Source organism: Microchirus variegatus, assembly GCF_963457635.1.
Source record: "Microchirus variegatus genome assembly, chromosome: 6".
Classification (NCBI taxonomy): domain Eukaryota; kingdom Metazoa; phylum Chordata; class Actinopteri; order Pleuronectiformes; family Soleidae; genus Microchirus; species Microchirus variegatus.
In genome coordinates this window covers 33,473,330-33,490,706 of record NC_139807.1, presented here as the reverse complement: position 1 = coordinate 33,490,706, position 17,377 = coordinate 33,473,330, and the positions used below count along the sequence as shown (strand labels likewise).

Here is a 17,377-nt window from a genome sequence, read left to right as displayed (position 1 = left end):
GTTCTGTAATGAAGAAGATGAAAATGACGACTCACTAATGTTTTTGTGGTCCTCTTCAGTCGTAAATAAAAAAAAACACGACATGTTGACTTCCGCGTTCATTGGGACTTCACAATGCGCTAGGCCAACGGTATCTGAAAACCGGAAGTCCGTGAAGTCCATTAAAAGTTCTATTGTTGTCCCCACAGAGCAGCACAGAGTCCTACACAAACTTCCAGCCTCAGATGATTTATCTGTCCAGTGAATACATGTTATATATGTCGGCTATATGTCTGCTAGAGCCTGCTAATGATCACTTTTCCACATGCTAACTGCTGTTAGCTCCCAGTAGCCTCTGCGGCTGATGTCATTTCCTGTCCCTTAGGTTTAAGGTGGACCTTTAAGGTGGCCCTAAAGAGATACTACTACACAGATCACATATATACTGAATAAAAGACATACAAATAAATAAATGTATTTATTTAAAATAAATAAAAAAATTATAAATAAAACAAATGAACCAAAAATAGTCATAATGTCTTAACTAGGGGCTACGGAGAATATTCATCAAAATATAGCAGTGTGTGTTTGACATATGTGTTAAAGTATCTGTGTATAATTTGAATTCAATGATGAAAGTGTTCATGTTAATTAAGAGAATTGTGCTTTATGAATGTTACATTACTCTAAATAAACATGTACACACCATGAATGTGAGTCTCAGTTATTACTACTAATATATATATATATATATATTAATTTTGATGTTTGGCCCATGTGATCACAAAATAATTAACTTCTTCCTGAAGTCAGTGACATGATAAGAAAACAATATGAGTTAACCAATTTGGTTGGTTAAGGGTCATTTGGTCACATGATCTCTGTCTTAATAGTTATTCATTTTCATCAGCGGTGACACTTTTGTTGAACTAGTTTCAACTCAAGTGTTTTATTAATATTGATGCCAAACTAAACTCCTAACATTCACCTATAGACTAACCAGTATGAGACTAACCAGTATAACCTTCAGTCTTACTAGTTAACCAGAGGGAGCTTTAAAAGCACAAGTTTACAAAGTGAGGGTAATAATACTTGAATTTAAATAATAAAGAAAAGAGGAACTCAATAGTTGGTTCCCAACAAATAAAAGCAAAAGAGGAATAAAAAAGAGTAGAAGATCGTCTTCTTCTTCTAAATAATAATAATTCATAAGAGAAGAAGGAAAAAGTATTTTATCTTCACATTGTTGTTGTTTTTTTCTCCAAAGCTTTATATAAATGTCTTTTGTGTGTCATTTGTAAACATCTTTATGTGTCATACCGTTGTATAACTATTATGATGAAAGAATAATAAACGGTAAATGAATCATTCAATTGTTGACTTTGTTATTATGCATTGTATTATATACTGTATGTCTGGTAAAGCTTATATTTTGTGTTATTTTATCTCATGAGGATGAGATTAAATTAGATTAGACGTCATTGACAAATTTAAGATACTTTTTTTTTTTTTATCGTTGAATAGGTTTTGTTGTTTCATTTCATTAAGTGTATGTTCTATTTTTCAAATAAAACATGCCAGGACTTCAGATGCATGTGACATAATAATAATAAGAAGACTCAGTGACTCAGTAATGTGGGTTTATCAACTTTATTTTTAAAGGGAGGTTCCAATATCCTGCAGAATCTCTCTGTTCTTTGAAGTGCATGGGTGGCACTGGCATTCACTGCTATTCACTGCTGTTCACTGCTATTCACTGCTATTCACTGCTCTGCATCCAGACTGAGGCTCGCCCTGAAATCATGAAATCATGACACCCAGTGAGGCAGTGAGGAGGAAGAGGAGGAGGAGGTCACTCTCTGGGTGTAACCTGTCTAACAGGCTGCCTCTGTATGCAGTGTGTGTGTGTGTGTGTGTGTGTGTATGCGTGTGTGTGTGTGTACGTGTGTGTGTGTGTATGTGTGTGTGTGAACTGCTCCAACACAGAGAGCTGTGTGAGTAAAAACACATACTGTAAATAACCTGTGGAGCTTTGGTGCAGTGCAGTGTTTTGTCGCCATCTAGTGGATGTCACCGGGTAGAGCAGGTTTTATGGAAGGGGTTGGGTTGATGATCACAGAGAGCGTCATATATAATGTACATATATACATATATATATGTATATATATAAGCAAAATATATAACAAAAAGTACAACTGTTCAGATTATTGCATCATGATATCACACGTATACTTAATTATACTATTTATGACTATGCAATATTAATGTCTTATATACATATAGTACATAATAAATATTATGTAATACATATAATTTAATGGTTAAATCTAGTTAAATAAAGGTATATATATATATATATATATATATATATATTTACTGTGTATAATGATTAGAGCCACGCCCCCGGGCTTGTGTTGAAGTCCTCGCAGTGTCTGATGGGAGTTGTAGTCCACGTGTGGTGTTTTGAATGAACGCTGACAATGAATAATCCTTGTTTTGCTCGTGCTCTCGTGTCTTTATTTGCCGCTGACTCTCACACATACTTTTAGACGTTACTTAACGTGATAAAATATAACCCGTGACTGTGTTTTCACTAAGTTTTTAATCAAACTTTTGAGTCTTTTTTCGTGTCTGTGTGCGAGCGGCGGAGCCCGGAAGTAGTGAGGGCGGGACCTGAGCTCTTTATAAACATGGCCGTCAAATGGCTCAGTGCTGCTCACTACTGCTGCTGCGTGGAGTGGAATTAGTCAGACTTTGAGGAAGTAACTGAGCTAAACTAACACGGCAGCGAGTGGAGAGAAAGTTATGTCTCACACCGGGGGACGGCCGCCTCGTTCGACATGTTTAATCTCCGTGTGAGCGCGACGTTCACAAACTTCATGTAGTACTTTATGCTAGCTAGCTAGCTAGCTAACGGAGCTAACGCCAACTTCTGTCAAGTTGTTGTTTTTCCGCCGCGAGCGTAATCCGATTAACTACAGCGACATGAAGGAGTGCCGTCGGTGGCTTCGTCGTTCTGGATGAATATTTTACACATCGGCGTGTCGGATTATCTCCTCTGAAGGCTGAAATCAAGTGTTTACCAGGAGTTTCTCGTTGGTTTGTGCCCCCTTTTTCTCTCCCACTGGCAGCAGCAGCAGCAGCAGCCGTTTGTGGATATAAACAATGTTCCCTGTCAAAGCCATGAAACCAACCTTCAGGTGTTATCTTCCTCCTGTGCAGGTATGTGTCCGCGTTAGTGCAAGTTGATATTTGCGAATTACTGGTGTGATTACATACGAAAACAAGTTTAATGCAGCCTTAATGTGGAGGATTAAAACCTGTGACAACATTTGATAAAGGACTGTAATTGATCTTAAGTTTGAGGTCTTATACTTAAACTTAACATGACTTCAGTGTTGGGGTTCACTTGCTGTGTAATTTGAAAGCATACACACGTTCAACTAGTAAATACAAAGGAGTTTTTGCAGAAAAAAACATGCAAACTACTTATTAAAGGTGCATTATGTAATAAATCTAAATCAACTGGCCATAAAATCCTCCTAATATGTCACAGAGACTGAGGAATAATGTTCATATAACAAACTGAACTCACTAACCACAACAGTACAGACAAAATATTTGCATTAAAAAAAATATTTTGCAGACTGCAAATCATGCAAATGTTTTGGCGTCATGTGGCGCCACCTACCGCCATATACCATTCATTGCAGTCAGTGGAGTCTCAGCTGCCGAGCAACCACGAGTTGCATTTTTGGCCACATTCATACATATGGTGCCTGATACCAGTAAAACTATTATAATTGTGGTCATTTTAATGGTATAATGTCATTTGTTCTTCTATTGTTTAAACGTAAATCACTTTGAAAGGTGCTCTACAAACATTTATAATAGAGCTGAATCGATGAATTGATTATTAATCGATTACTAAATGAATCACCAACTATTTTGATAATCGATTAATAATATTTTCTTGGTTTCTTTGCTCCACATAAACAAAGCAATCATTCAAACTGAATTATTTTGGTTTGTGAACAAAACAAAGACTTTAGAGAACATCGTAATTTCCAGCTTTGACAAACACTGATCATTTTCTGACATTTTATGGACCAAACGATTCATCGAATAATCGAGAAAATAATCAACAGATTAATCGATTATTTAATGTTTACGTCACGATTCTTATTTTCATTCGAAAAACATTTAAAATTATTTACTGTAAGAAACAAAGATGTCCCCTAAAATGATTTTTTGACACATTTTGGCGTTAAACAAAATTCATTTGTGTACTATACTTGTGTTAACAACCCCCCCCATTTAATAATGGGGGGGTTTATAATTTATAATTGTATATTGCCATTTTAATGTCATTTGTTCTTCTATTGTTTTAACATAAAGCACTTTGGAAGGTGCTCTACAAACATTTATAATAATAATAATAATTGTTGTTATGGTGCCCCTGCAGGTGTGTTGTCAGTATGCACTTGTCACTGTTTTGTCACAAACAAAACAAGTGTTAATCTGGGCACGGCACAGTCAACACGTCTGTCACAGGAAGGTGACAGTTGTGTTTTGCTCATATTTTCCCACTGACATTGAGAGTTGGGATTATGTATCCCATCATGGACATTGGCTTACATTCAAACACACACACTGCAGTTTTTCTACAATATACAGAAGAGATGTGTGTGTGAATATAAGAATGGAAGTGAGTGTATTTGTCCTGTGTATGTTTAACACAGAAGTACTGCAGTTTTCAGTTATTCATTCACCTTTACATCACTTTGCTCGTGTAGAGTAAACAAAGATAAGTACTGGAGTATTTGGACATAGTGTAGTAAAAGCAGCAGTAGACTACGGCGGCTCCTGCGGCTGCTGCTGCCATCTTTCACCACTTCTAGTTTTGTAAAGAGAAGTTGCATCAAGGTTATGGTCGCTGCATGCAACAACTCAAACAAATATAACATTAATTCACCAAAAACAATACTTATATTCAACATGTTTGTGTGATGCTTATTACTGAATCTCAGGCTGAAACGGTGGATATTTCATGCTTTTTGTTAACAAGTGGAAACGTTTCAGTGGGAGTTTTCCACTTTGTAATTGCACGATTGCGCCTCGCTGTAATTCATTAACAATTTCACGAGTTGGCGTTTAACTAACTCACACGTGGCTTTTGCTTTTCCTCCAGACTGATGTGATGAAAACTATTGACCCACCTATTAAAAAGTTGGAGCCCAAGTTACTCCCAGGTAAGTGTTTTAATGCATTTAAAAGATTAATTTAGTTTACACACTGAGTGTTATTATCACCACACTAGACTTTAGACATATTACCCTTACATGGTGTTAAATGGTCACGTAGAAGGAACGGCCTGTATCTTGTCCTGTATTATACAACAAAAGAACAATGTCTTCAGCTTGTTTACAGACCTTACTTTATCTGCTTTGGCTCAAAGCTCATTTTTAGAACTTGGATATTATGTCGTCCTATTTTATATTTTTTCTTCAAACAGTGTTTAATCAGACTGGTCCAACAGGTCTTTCAGCAAACATGTCAATCCCAAGAAAAAAAGGCAAATAGTCCCAAACCTTTATTCATATACAGAACTGTACAACAGCCTAGTAAAGTCAGTGTAACTGAGTGTTTTTGTGGCTAATTTGAGAGGAAGTAGTTTTGAGTACGTTTGTGCCCTCATTATTCTCAGTCTGACCCTTTTCTCTCTCTCTGTCGTCTGGATGAAGATCAGCAGATTTGTCTGTCAGCCTTTACACGTTTCTGTTTCTCACAGTAGGAAGTTCAGCCGTCAGACCGAGTGGTGCATCAATAGTCTTTTATTTAAATGATTTAACACGTTTGAAGTCTCATGGGAGTGGCTCCTCTCGCCCTTTACTTTGCGTCGTGTTGTGTGTTATTTGCAGAGACGGAAATTGTCTTTAAAAAGGCAAGAGGCACAAATTAGTTTTAGGTGACAATTTGGACACTTGTTGACCAACTTTACTTGTGTTTATTGAGGCCAAAGTTGAAGTTGGATATTGGACAGACACTCGCTCTACAGCGCCAATCAGCGCAAGCGTCGTCACCCGTCTCTTTCACTTGGAGCAGCGTGGTGTATTTTTAGTTGTAGTTTCTGTGAGTGGGTTAAAATGTTTATTTTTATTGGATAGCACTAAACTTTATTTATTTTTAATTTGTGTAGTTTGTGCTAGTCTGAGCAGGTTGATATTAAGATATCTAAACCGCACCGATACTGTGGCCCAAGAAACGCGATACATGGAACCGAAGTGTGGAGAAACTGTACCGTTGCGTCGCTACTGCTAACACGGTGTTGCTCTCTTCCGTTGCCGTCCTGGTTTTGGAGCCGGACAGACGAGGTCTTATGTAGCATGAAGTTCTCCCAGCTTCATTGTTGTTAACACACTTCTGCACAGTTGCTGCACACATGCAGAGCTGTGAAGTGATGGTGTGTAGGACTCAGATGTCGTCCTTTTAAAGGTTTTTTTATGACCACATTTTTGTCTATCCATTAGGTTTTGTCATCACGTAAAAGTTGAGGCTCGTGTTACTCATAAAGTATACGAGAAGCTGCCTTGACCTAAAGCTTTAAATAAAATCTATAACTGAAGGGAGTGACTGACCCGCTTGTCTCTGCAGATTTCACCATAGATACTGATGTTAAAGTAAAGTTTCAGAGGAAAATGATGTGATTGTTTTACAGGTTAAGTATGTGCATTTCTTTCCTGTTAGACACAGTAAATAATAAATAAACATATGTTAATTTAAAAAATCCTCATCATGTCAACTCTGTTTGACCAGTTCCGCTTGTTTCCTTTTTTCTTGCAGGTGCAATATAATTTAAAACGCGTGGTGGAGTTTCATTCTGGATTATTGTGATTACAATTATTGGCAATTTATTTTGTAGTCACAGTCCAGGAGCAATTGTTTGATCTATATTTTATGTATTTTTAAGGAGGAAAGAAGGACTGAGGCTGCTTATTCTGCCTTTTTTAATTATTATTTATTGTTGGACTTCCAGCTTTTCTCATGCATTTTTCTCATTTGCTTGACCTCAGGTGAGATCGTGGTGAACGAGGCAAACTTTGTGAGGAAATGCATCAGCAGTGAAAGCAGCCAGGACGACCTTTGGGGGAAGTTGATATGCACCAACTTTAAAGTGTCCTTCATCCTCCAGGACGCTCCATCTAAACAGGTATGTGTGCAGGTGTTTCAGAGAGGGTTTAACTTCTCTTGGCAGCAGTTTTTAGAAGTGTGTTAAATGCACTGTTTGGTAGCAGAAGTGTGAGTTTCTTCTCTGTTCTTATTGAAATGATTACCAGGCTGCAGATGAATGAGAACCAGAACAACCGCAGCTTTATCTTGGTCAAACCTGTTCATGCCACACGCACACACACAGCTCAACAGCTTGTGTTTCCACAGCCAATGATTGTGTATGTGTGCCCTCTGCGTCTGGCAGAGAGGAAGGAACACTTTAGTGCTTTCCTGCTCTTCATTGTGAGAGATCTCGCACAAGAAGTGAGAGAACGCACGTCATTTCCAGCTATGCGGCAGATTGTTGTCGTGATAACAAACCGCAACTCGATCACAGCTCGGGCCGAGGGAGTCCACTCTTGACTCTGTTTAGCGGCTATTGTTGAAGATTTGTTGTGTTCTTTTTTGTCACAGAAGCCTCCATTGTCCCACCTGCTGCTTGGAGAGCACGACATCCCTCTAACCTGTCTGGAACAAGTCGTAACAGGTAATTCAGGTTACAGCAAACATTAAAGGACATTTAAATGCTTCAGATTCATAATGTGATCACACACCTTTTAGGGTGAATGACGTGACGCATTTAAATTTGAAAATAAACTCACAAATTACTTGACTACATTCTCTTTTTGAAGACCCAGTCTAAATGGTCTGGATTTGATCATTTTTGAGAAAATATTCAGGGGATAAAGGTAAAAATATCAATGTGGTGTAACCATAAAAACTTTGTACCAAATAATTAAACTTGTTCAAAAAGGGTGACGATCTCAATAAAACACATCATCGACTAGTTTGATCTAATTAAGATTTCTCCTTTTGTATTCAGGGGAAATCCATCTTTCCTTTTGTAAAAAATGTTTTAAAGGCTATTTGAAATTACATGGAACCAACAGAAAATTCAAAATATAAATGTTTGCAAACCTGATGCAAGCTTTTAAAACTATTTATTAAAACATTTTTGAATTGCTCATAATGCAAACTCTTATTTGTCACTGACCTTTATCACATTTGATCAGTAACCACAATACTACTACTTCATTTTGATCATTTTAACTATACATTATATTCAATAAATAAATAAATAAAAAGAAGACAAAGGCAAGCTAATATTGGCTGATTTGAATGTGTAATATCAAATCCGAGTCCACAGAGATTGACACAGAGACAAACGTCATTTTACAGTCACCAGTGTTTTTCTCCTCATTAATCTCTGACAGCTTGACTGATCGCTCTCTCGTCTGCAGACTGAAGTGATGTCACAGATTAGTTTAGACGGCGCAGCCTCGGATTAGCCGTGTTTTTACATCTGATTACTGTCGTTTGCTGACGGGGCGAGGGCAGCTGCTCAGACCGAGGTTTGTTCACGCTGTTTTCTCAGCCTGTTTCTGACCTGTGGGAACTGGACTCGTATAGATTACGTTACCAACGTGGACTCGGAGGCGCGGCGTGGTTTTAGTGCTCAAACAAGAGTGAGAATCCTCGATGATGTCTGCACTTTATTTTGGAACATGTAAACCATAGGCAAATGATAAATATATAACCAGTCGGTCTACTTTGCAAAGCTCTAATTATATACCTGGAATTGAAACATGATCTGTAACACATGCTTACTGTACATTTAAACTAAGGTCAAGATCATGAGATAATGTTCTACATCTGTACTTCAACAACCTACGACCAGATTAATATCTGTCCTGTGACCTAAGTATTGATATGTAATCACGACGTTGTGTTTGTTCCTCTCAGTGAATGATACGAGGGGTAAGAAGAAAGTCTTGGGGTCGAACCAGAAGCTGAAGTTTAATCCCACCGAGCTCATCCTGTACTGCAAAGACCTGCGCATCATACGCTTCTGCTTTGATGAGGCCGGGCCTGAGAGTGCAAAAAAGGTTAGTCGCAAACACAAAACTACAAACTTTCTCTAAATGCGTCTACCCAATGTTAAAGGGATAGTTCGGAATTTTGGACATAAGACCTATTTTTCAACTCCGGTTGAAAAAAGCCGGTTCAAGAAATTTCATTCAGTTCTTCTAGTTGCCGAGTTCGCTGTTGCTATGGCTAGCGCAAGTCAATGGTACGTGCTAGCATGGCATTAAAAACACTCATACCGACTCCGTCTGAGTAGAAGTGACTGACTTCTCTAAAAGCATTTCTGTGTGTGTTCATTAATCACACAGTGGGTCGGTGACACTGAGAACAATACCATTCAAACAAAGGAAAGTGACACACAGTGATTGTGATGTTAGAAACAACAGTCAGTGTGACTCTGACTCATCTCCTGCTCACAGAGATCAGCACGGACAGATGTTTCATTCTTCACCAGAGTTCAATGAGTTCATTGTGATTAAACAAGTTTTATAGCCGCATTAATGTAGATGTAACAATGTATATGTATTTAAATAAGGTAGAAACATCATACACAGAAGAAGAAATGGAGGCCACGCCTCTTTTGGTTGGGCTGTTTAGGTGTTGAGGTTAAACCACCAGCCAAGATTTGAGGAAAAACGGTGAAATTTGCAGCACGAGCGTCTGCATCTGTGTCATCGTTTAGTGTCAAAGCGAAGTGAAGAAGCTGTTCACTGCACGTCCTCGTATCATCTGAGGGCAGTTTTTGTGTAAGGTTTGAGAGGAACATGAGGAAACATGTACTGTACTGGGTTAGAGTTAGGAAGTATGGAGTTCTATTTACAGTACTATCCAGAGCTGGACAGTAACGGAGTACATGTACTTCAATACTTGAGTACAATTTTACCCACCTTGCCAGACTATTTAAATTTCCTGAACAAGTTAATGATAGTGTTTGCTGTGTTTACCAAAACTATATTCCACATTTGTGTAAGCTGAGCATTAGTTTTGATGTTCTTCAGTATATGCTGTGTGTTTAACACAGTCACGTTCAAATGTGGATGCAGAAAATCCATGAGAAATGTTAAATAAAGCAAAATAAAAGGTAAAAAGATGAAAATTACTTGATTTTACTTTTACATTCTTCAAGGTTTTAACATGAACATTTGTCATAACTCCATGGAGGACGTTCCTATACGTAAATGTAAGCACTGTGGCAGTAGTAATGCAATACTTAGTAGTACTTAAGTAGACTTGACTGTAGTACTTTTACCTGTACTTGAGTCGCATTTAGCAAGGGGGTATCTGTACTTTTACTCAAGTAATGAAGCTGTGTATTATCGTATAAAAATCATCACTACTTTGTATTCTCGACTGCACACAATATAGAGCGTGAAAATAGAAATGTGTCTGTGAGTTTATTTATGTACACCATGTATGTAATTACAGTGTGAACCTAAAACAGGACTCAGGACTCCTTCTTTTTTTGTGACATGTGGAATTAAGCCAGTCTATAATAGTCTCTTTTGCCAAAGGAAATTACAGAGTTGGGCAGCCTTGTCCTCACACACACACACACACACACACACACACACACACACACACACACACACACACACACACACACACACACACACACACACACACACACACACACACACACACACACACACACACACACACACACACACACACACTCACTTTGTGTGCTCTCTCATGTTATTCACAGCTTTACTGCTGAATGGAACACTTTGTGTGGCTGTCGTGTCGATCCAGTCCTGAGCAGCAGGCTGTCAAACATTTACACGGCCAACATTTCACTTGTTTTGTGTTTGTATTATAAAGAACATTTCCTCACTGTTCATTTTAGCATCCAGGGTGAACCAGAGTCGGGGCGTTTGTCAGTGAACTGAAGTGTATATATCTTTATTATCATTTCTTATGCTTCTAGGTTTGCCTTGCAATCGCCCACTACTCCCATCCAGCTGATCTCCATCTTCTCTTTGGCTTTGAGTATCAAGGACGACGATACCACGAATCTAAAGGTTTGGAACACGCTATATTGTTCACTGTCTTAGAAAGATGTAACTCATGTAAGTCTACGTCCAAGAACAATGATCTTAAAAATGATAATGTTTCCAACTGAAGCCATGAAGGTCATCGTGGCATCCATCGCCTGCACAATTTTAGCCGGTAGAACTTTAAACTCCCTTCAAAGGTCCAGTATATGACATTTAAGATGGTTTATTGGCAGAAATTGAATATGCTACTACCCCAAAGAGTGCTTGTATATGTGTAGAAATGGTTTAAAAGGGAAAAAAATATTTGGTTTAAGGCAAAATCAAGGATTGTGCTTCAACAAAGTGGTTCTTTTTCGCAGCCTTAGAATAAAGAATCTCTACATCCAAATGTCTTATTATTACTATTAAGAAAATATTTCTTACATATTCTGTATTATGTGCCGTCTATATTCTATGTTTACGAGCAAAAGGAGGTGTTTTCATATAAAATGAAAAACTAGAAAAACTAATCCTGGCGTTTGCGTTTGTTTCCAGAGGACAGAGTCAACGGTTCGGCCTCTCGAGGAGGTTTTCAGACCCCAATTTTTGACCGTCCATCCGACTGGGATCGTGAGATCAAAAGGACGGGGGCGTCGGAGTGGAGGGTGTGCTCCATCAATGAGAACTACAGCATCTCGTCAAGGTGTTCCATCCACAATTCTTTGTTTCTGAGCCGTCTCTTAACCTCTTCTTCCCTGTCCCCTGTAAGTTTCACTGTAGATGTCACTGTGTCAGAGTAAATGTACATGGAACACAGCAGAAATTAAGATTTTTTTTTTCTCTCGCCTAAAAAAATATATTATTTTAAAGCAAATATCACCTTTAAAATATGCAGCAGGAGCTTAAAAACACATGGAGGTCATGTAACAACATGTGGACATGAGCTGTGCAAAGTCTGATGCTGCTGAAGTGAAGCAGAGTGAAATTACAGAGGTTTTAGTAAAGAGATGTCTAGGCGTTCTCTCTTTGGCACAGTTAGGCACCATCTGTGCCATTTTATGTGTGCCAAATAATTAAAACCCATTAAATTTGTCACTATTGGTCTAAAAAGAACTTGTTTTATGACGCTTTTGTACCGGGGGCAACCGTGAAGAAGAGGTTAAGTTCATCATAGCCTAAGCTCGTCTCTCTCCTGCACTTGGCCTCAAGCTTCCAGCCTCTGTCGGTACTTGGTACTTTTTGGCAAAACGCTGTATTTGCACTGTTCACCCTTTTGCTTATTTTTTAAGTGACTTGTCAAATGTCTCAGTGTAGCTCTGTGAGACAATAATGAGCTATTCATCTGACTTCAGTGGTGACGTCATCACGGTGTGTTTCAGAGTCAGGCCTCTACTGTATGTCACGTGTTACTGGGGGAAAAAACTAGTTCATGGCATCATAGTTTGCCACTGTACACCTTCAGATTCACTTCTCCCACACAAAAACAAACAAACTCAGACGCAGCAAAAGTAATCCAACGCAAACACAATGTTTTATGATGTCAGCATTAAGCAACACAGACCAGCTTATTCATGTGCTTACTGTACGGTGTCTGCAGCTGGAGTTTGTGGGAAACGTGAAAATGTTGAGTTTCTCTTTGGGACGAAGATGGATAAGAAGGAACAGCACGTTAGATGTTTTGGAGAGGTCAGAGAGGCCAGAATGAGATGGTTTGGTCACGTACAGAGGGGGGATAGTGAATATATTGGTAGAAGGATGCTGGGGTTAGCAGGAGGTCTAGAGGAAGAGCAAAGAGAAGATGTATGGATGTAGTGAAAGAGGACACGAAGTTAGCTGGTGAGAGAGAGGAGGATACAGAAGAAGAAGACTCATCTTCTCGTCGCTTCTATTGAATGAGTTTGTAACGCCAGTGTTTTTGTCAAACAGTCTTCCAGAGTTCATCGTGGTCCCAGTTTCTCTGGCTGATCAGGATCTGAAGCGGTACTCCGTATACTTCAGCGATAATCGCATCCCCGTGAGTGACCACGCTCTGATGTATATCCGTTAAATATGAGCTCTGTTTATCATCAGTGATAATCAGTGACTGATTCATGTCTTCTTCACAGCTGTGGTGCTGGAATCATCCCAATGGCAGCGCTCTGGTCCGCATGGCCACCATAAACGATCCGTTACAGCAGAGGAAGATCGAACAGAGGTCCAAGAGTGATTGATGTTCTTATTTGCGATTGTCCTAAATATGTATATGTATATACTGTTATTTATTAGTTAAACTTGCTGTTTTGTTGTAGGGTCTTTACTGCGATTACAAAAAGCCACCCACAGCGAAGCGAGGTCCTGAAGTTTGAGCTGGACAAGAGTCTCCCGAACATCCAGGACATCCAGAGTGCTTTTGTTAAAGTCAGACACATCAGTGTCATCGGTGAGAAGCACAGTGTTTGACAGGAAACACACACACACACGTTAAACTTCTGTGTGCACCGTCAAAGTAAAAGCACGTCTTTACACGATTGCTTCCATGTGCAGATCCTTTTGAGGAGTCTGAGGAGAGATGGTTTTCTTCCATTGAAAACTCACGATGGCTCGAGCACGTCAGGTAAATCACTAAATATTATATATTAGTGTTAACCCTTAAAGGTACTACTCAACCATTTGGTCTACCACACTTTAAGTCACTGTGTCTCATTGAAAACAAACACTAACACTTAATGTGGCTTGTTCTGAATGTTGTACTTGAATTATGAAAACAGGTTTATTATGAACAGACGTCAAAGAAATAATTGTTCCTTTGCTTTTTATCTTGGTGCGTACCTTAAAGGGTTTAAGTAGTTTGTGAAGACACAACATTAGGGGATTAAAGTGTCTGTGAAACTACGTTTTACTATATGTGCTTAATGATTCTGGATGTTTATGAGTAAATACACAAATGACTTGTTTAAGAGCCTTAAAATCTGCAGATTTGAGCTGAGCAGCAACTGATTTATTCAGTTCTCAATCCCTTTAATAAATCCCTAAAATAAAGACTGTCTATGATGTTGTTTTGACACGAGTTAACGCGTCTGTTGTGTCTGTGACTCCAGGGCTTTTTTGAAGCTGTCGGCGGAGATCGTTTACTGCCTGGATGGAAGGAATAGTTCAGTCATTCTCCAAGGTAAACAGAAGAAGTAATCCATACTTTGATTTACTTCTGATGAAGCCTCATTTAACCTGTTGCTGTGTTTCTCTGCACAGAGGAAGAAGACCGTGACCTGAACTGCGTTGTGTCCTCGCTGGTGCAGCTGATGCTGGACCCTCAGTACCGCAGCCTCACTGGCTTTCAGAGTCTGGTGCAGAAGGAGTGGGCGATGGCCGGCCATCGCTTCCTGGACCGATGCAACCACTTAAAGAGGAACGAGAAAGAAGAGGTATCTTACGACGAGAGCTGAAGTGAATCCAGTTGTAGACGAGCTGGCGTGAGGATTTCCTGAGACGCTGGTGCTCGTGGTCATGTTGTTTCTCTCTCTCTCTGTTCTTTTGTCTCTCCGTCAAGTCTCCGCTCTTCATCCTGTTCTTGGACTGCGTTTGGCAGATGATGAACCAGTATCCGTCAGCGTTTGAGTTCACAGAGGCGTATCTTACAGTCCTGAGCGACAGCATGTGGATTCCTCTCTTCAGTACTTTCCTCTTCAATTCTCCCAAACAACGCACTCAGCACTTAATGGTAAGAGCTCCATCCAATAACACCGGAAAACACCAAATGTATTGTTTCAGTTGTTTTAGCTGATTTAGGGTCATTTTGATGTGTTGAATCCAGAAATCACATTGGTTTTGCTCAATCAGGTCAACTTTCTGAACAAAGCTACAGATTTGTTTACATGTACGGGTAGTTTAACGTCATATGATGCAAAATTGTTTTTCTGACAGGACTTTGCCAAGAATAAAGCCATCCCTCCAGGAGAAGACCAGGTTGTGTACTTCCCTCCTGTTTGGGACTGGTCACAGCAGTTCTCCACCAAAGACCAGACCCTCTTCAACAACCCCATGTACGTCGGAAAAGGAGCTGCCTGCGTTCACAACGGGGAAGTGAAAACCTTCACACGCACAAAGGTGAGTGTTTTACCACCAGTACACAAGCAGTGAGTGAAGCACTTACTCGTTTGGAAAGTAGAAATGAAATAATAAATATAAAAACTTATATTTTAGTTTTTAGTTTTTAGTTTTTGTCACATTTTGAACGACATAGTAAAGTATGACGTTTTTGTCAAATTTTTTTTTATTTAAAATTTTCAAATTTTGAACACCATAGTATAGTATGACGTTGTTGTCAAATTTTGGAACAAAAAATGTTTTTCCAAAAAATTGTCAAATTTTGCACGACATGGTATAGTATGACGTTTTTGTCAAATTTTGGACCAATTTTTATTTTTTTATTTTTAATTGTCAAATTTTGAACGACATGGTATAGTATGACGTTTTTGTCAAATTTTGGACCAACATTTTTTTTTATTTTAAATTGTCAAATTTTGAACACCATAGTATAGTATGACGTTTTTGTCAAATTTTGGACCAAAAAATGTTTTTCCAAAAAATTGTCAAATTTTGCACGACAGAATAGTATGACTTTTTTGTCAAATTTTGGACCAAAATTTTTTTTTTTTTAATTTGTCCAATTTCGGACGACATACTATAGTATGTTTTTGTCAAATTTTGCACCAAACATTTTTTTTCAAAAAAATGTCAAATTTTGGATGACATAGTATAGTATGACTTGTTTGTTGAGTGTTTGAGATAAATCAAATATAGCTCTATGTAGGAATTCTTGACATCACCGTCACTGATATACTTTTTGCATGCGTGAGGAGGATGTGATACTTCCAGTTGAAAGATGAGTATGTGTAATGATGAGTGACCTTTGACCTCCTCCCTCCTCCAGCAGAAAAGCTACAGCTCCACCATGCGAGGACCAGGCACCTCCCTGCGTAACGGAGTGAAGGAGCGCGGCGAGGAGACGCTGGTGCGACGCAGCTCTCTGGTGTCGGAGCTGAAGCCCGATTTCTCTCCGGTGAAAGACGAGAGTCCGTCGGAGCGGTTCTTCAGGGACTGGTTCTCTCAGCCCGCGGACCAGCAGGGCCTCCTCCTGCCTCTGCTCATGCCCTCACACGTGGCTCTGTGGAAGCTCTTCTTCCTCCGCTGGGTTCCTGAAGCCTGCATTCCCAAAGGAGGCCCCATCACCGCCTATCACAAGGTTTCCCAGCTGGTGGATGAAATCGAGATCCTGCAGAGTCAGCTCAGGCAATATAACGGGCGGAGCCCGGGCAATAAGCCCCTCCCCAGACAGAGAGAACCCCTTCTAACCCAGAGGAGGATGTACTTCAAGGCCACTTCCTTGAACGAACCGCAGACGCCTGCAGACTGCCTTTCCTCGTCCTTTCCTTTCACCCCAGTGGGAAACCTGTGCCGCCGTAGCATCTTCGGGACGCCCATCAGCAAGTTTCTGAACGGGGCCAGGACCTGGCTTTCTACAGAGACGCTGGCTAATGACGCCGTCTGAGGACTTTTCTCAGCTAACAACTAACCGTCTGTTTTTCTTTTACTAGTGCTGTGCAATAACGCACGTTAACGCATGACGCGATTCCATGACGACTGACCGGAAAAAGACGTGCGTGATGTCATGTTTACGTGCCGCGACACCGGAGTCCAGGCACCGTTTACCAGTTAGCTCCTTTTAGCACCGATAGCGTTAGCGGTCTTTTTATTAAAGGAAAAGAGCGGCGTACCTGTGTACTGCGTACGTGTGCCTCTGTTTTTAAATTTTAGCGCTACTTTGGAGACTCGGGCTAGCTTTAAATGATCTGAACACAAACCGATAATGTGGCGTTGCGTTCCCGCTTTTTATTTCGCGTTTAGACGAGCGTCTTTGGGTGGAAATCTTCACGCACACGGTGACGCAAAAGCGTGTGAAATTTGATGTAGTATGCATGCCAGGTGGCTAGGTGGCACTGTGAAGCACTGCCATACAACAACAGCAGGAGCGTTGAAACTTACTTCTACTTCTCTCTCGTAGCAGCTAAAGGTGACTTGAATGTGCGACTGATGGATTCTAATCCACATGTTTGTTGTTGTTTGTCTGTACTGCACATGGATCTGACGTCAGCGTACAGGAGGATAGCCAGCGTGAGCGGGAACGCCACGGTGGAGCGTTTTTAAGATTTTCACTCTGGAGGGTGGCTTTGTTTTTTGTGCCATCGCCGTCTAAACGAAAGACAAATCTGATCAAATATTTTGTCGGTTTCACCCGGGAGCGTTGTTGT

General features: G+C 39.8%; 1 protein-coding gene across 2 annotated transcripts; it reads left to right on the top strand.

Moving 5' to 3' along the window:
• Positions 1-2,727: 2,727 nt before the first annotated feature.
• mtmr10 (myotubularin related protein 10) lies at positions 2,728-16,617 on the top strand (the record flags this gene model as incomplete). Of its 2 annotated transcripts, none has more annotated exons than XM_083891625.1 (16): positions 2,728-3,201; positions 5,171-5,231; positions 7,053-7,189; positions 7,663-7,735; positions 8,992-9,134; positions 11,042-11,135; positions 11,646-11,793; positions 13,017-13,104; positions 13,196-13,284; positions 13,379-13,509; positions 13,614-13,683; positions 14,168-14,238; positions 14,319-14,491; positions 14,617-14,787; positions 14,991-15,173; positions 16,003-16,617. In XM_083891625.1, the coding sequence occupies exons 1-16, from the start codon at positions 3,145-3,147 to the stop codon at positions 16,615-16,617; spliced, it is 2,304 nt and encodes a 767-aa protein (XP_083747751.1). In that variant the 5' UTR covers positions 2,728-3,144. The 2 variants fall into 2 exon arrangements, with proteins under 2 accessions (XP_083747751.1, XP_083747750.1); XM_083891624.1 differs by having other exon boundaries at positions 16,000-16,617.
• Between the last annotated feature and the right edge of the window lie 760 nt (positions 16,618-17,377).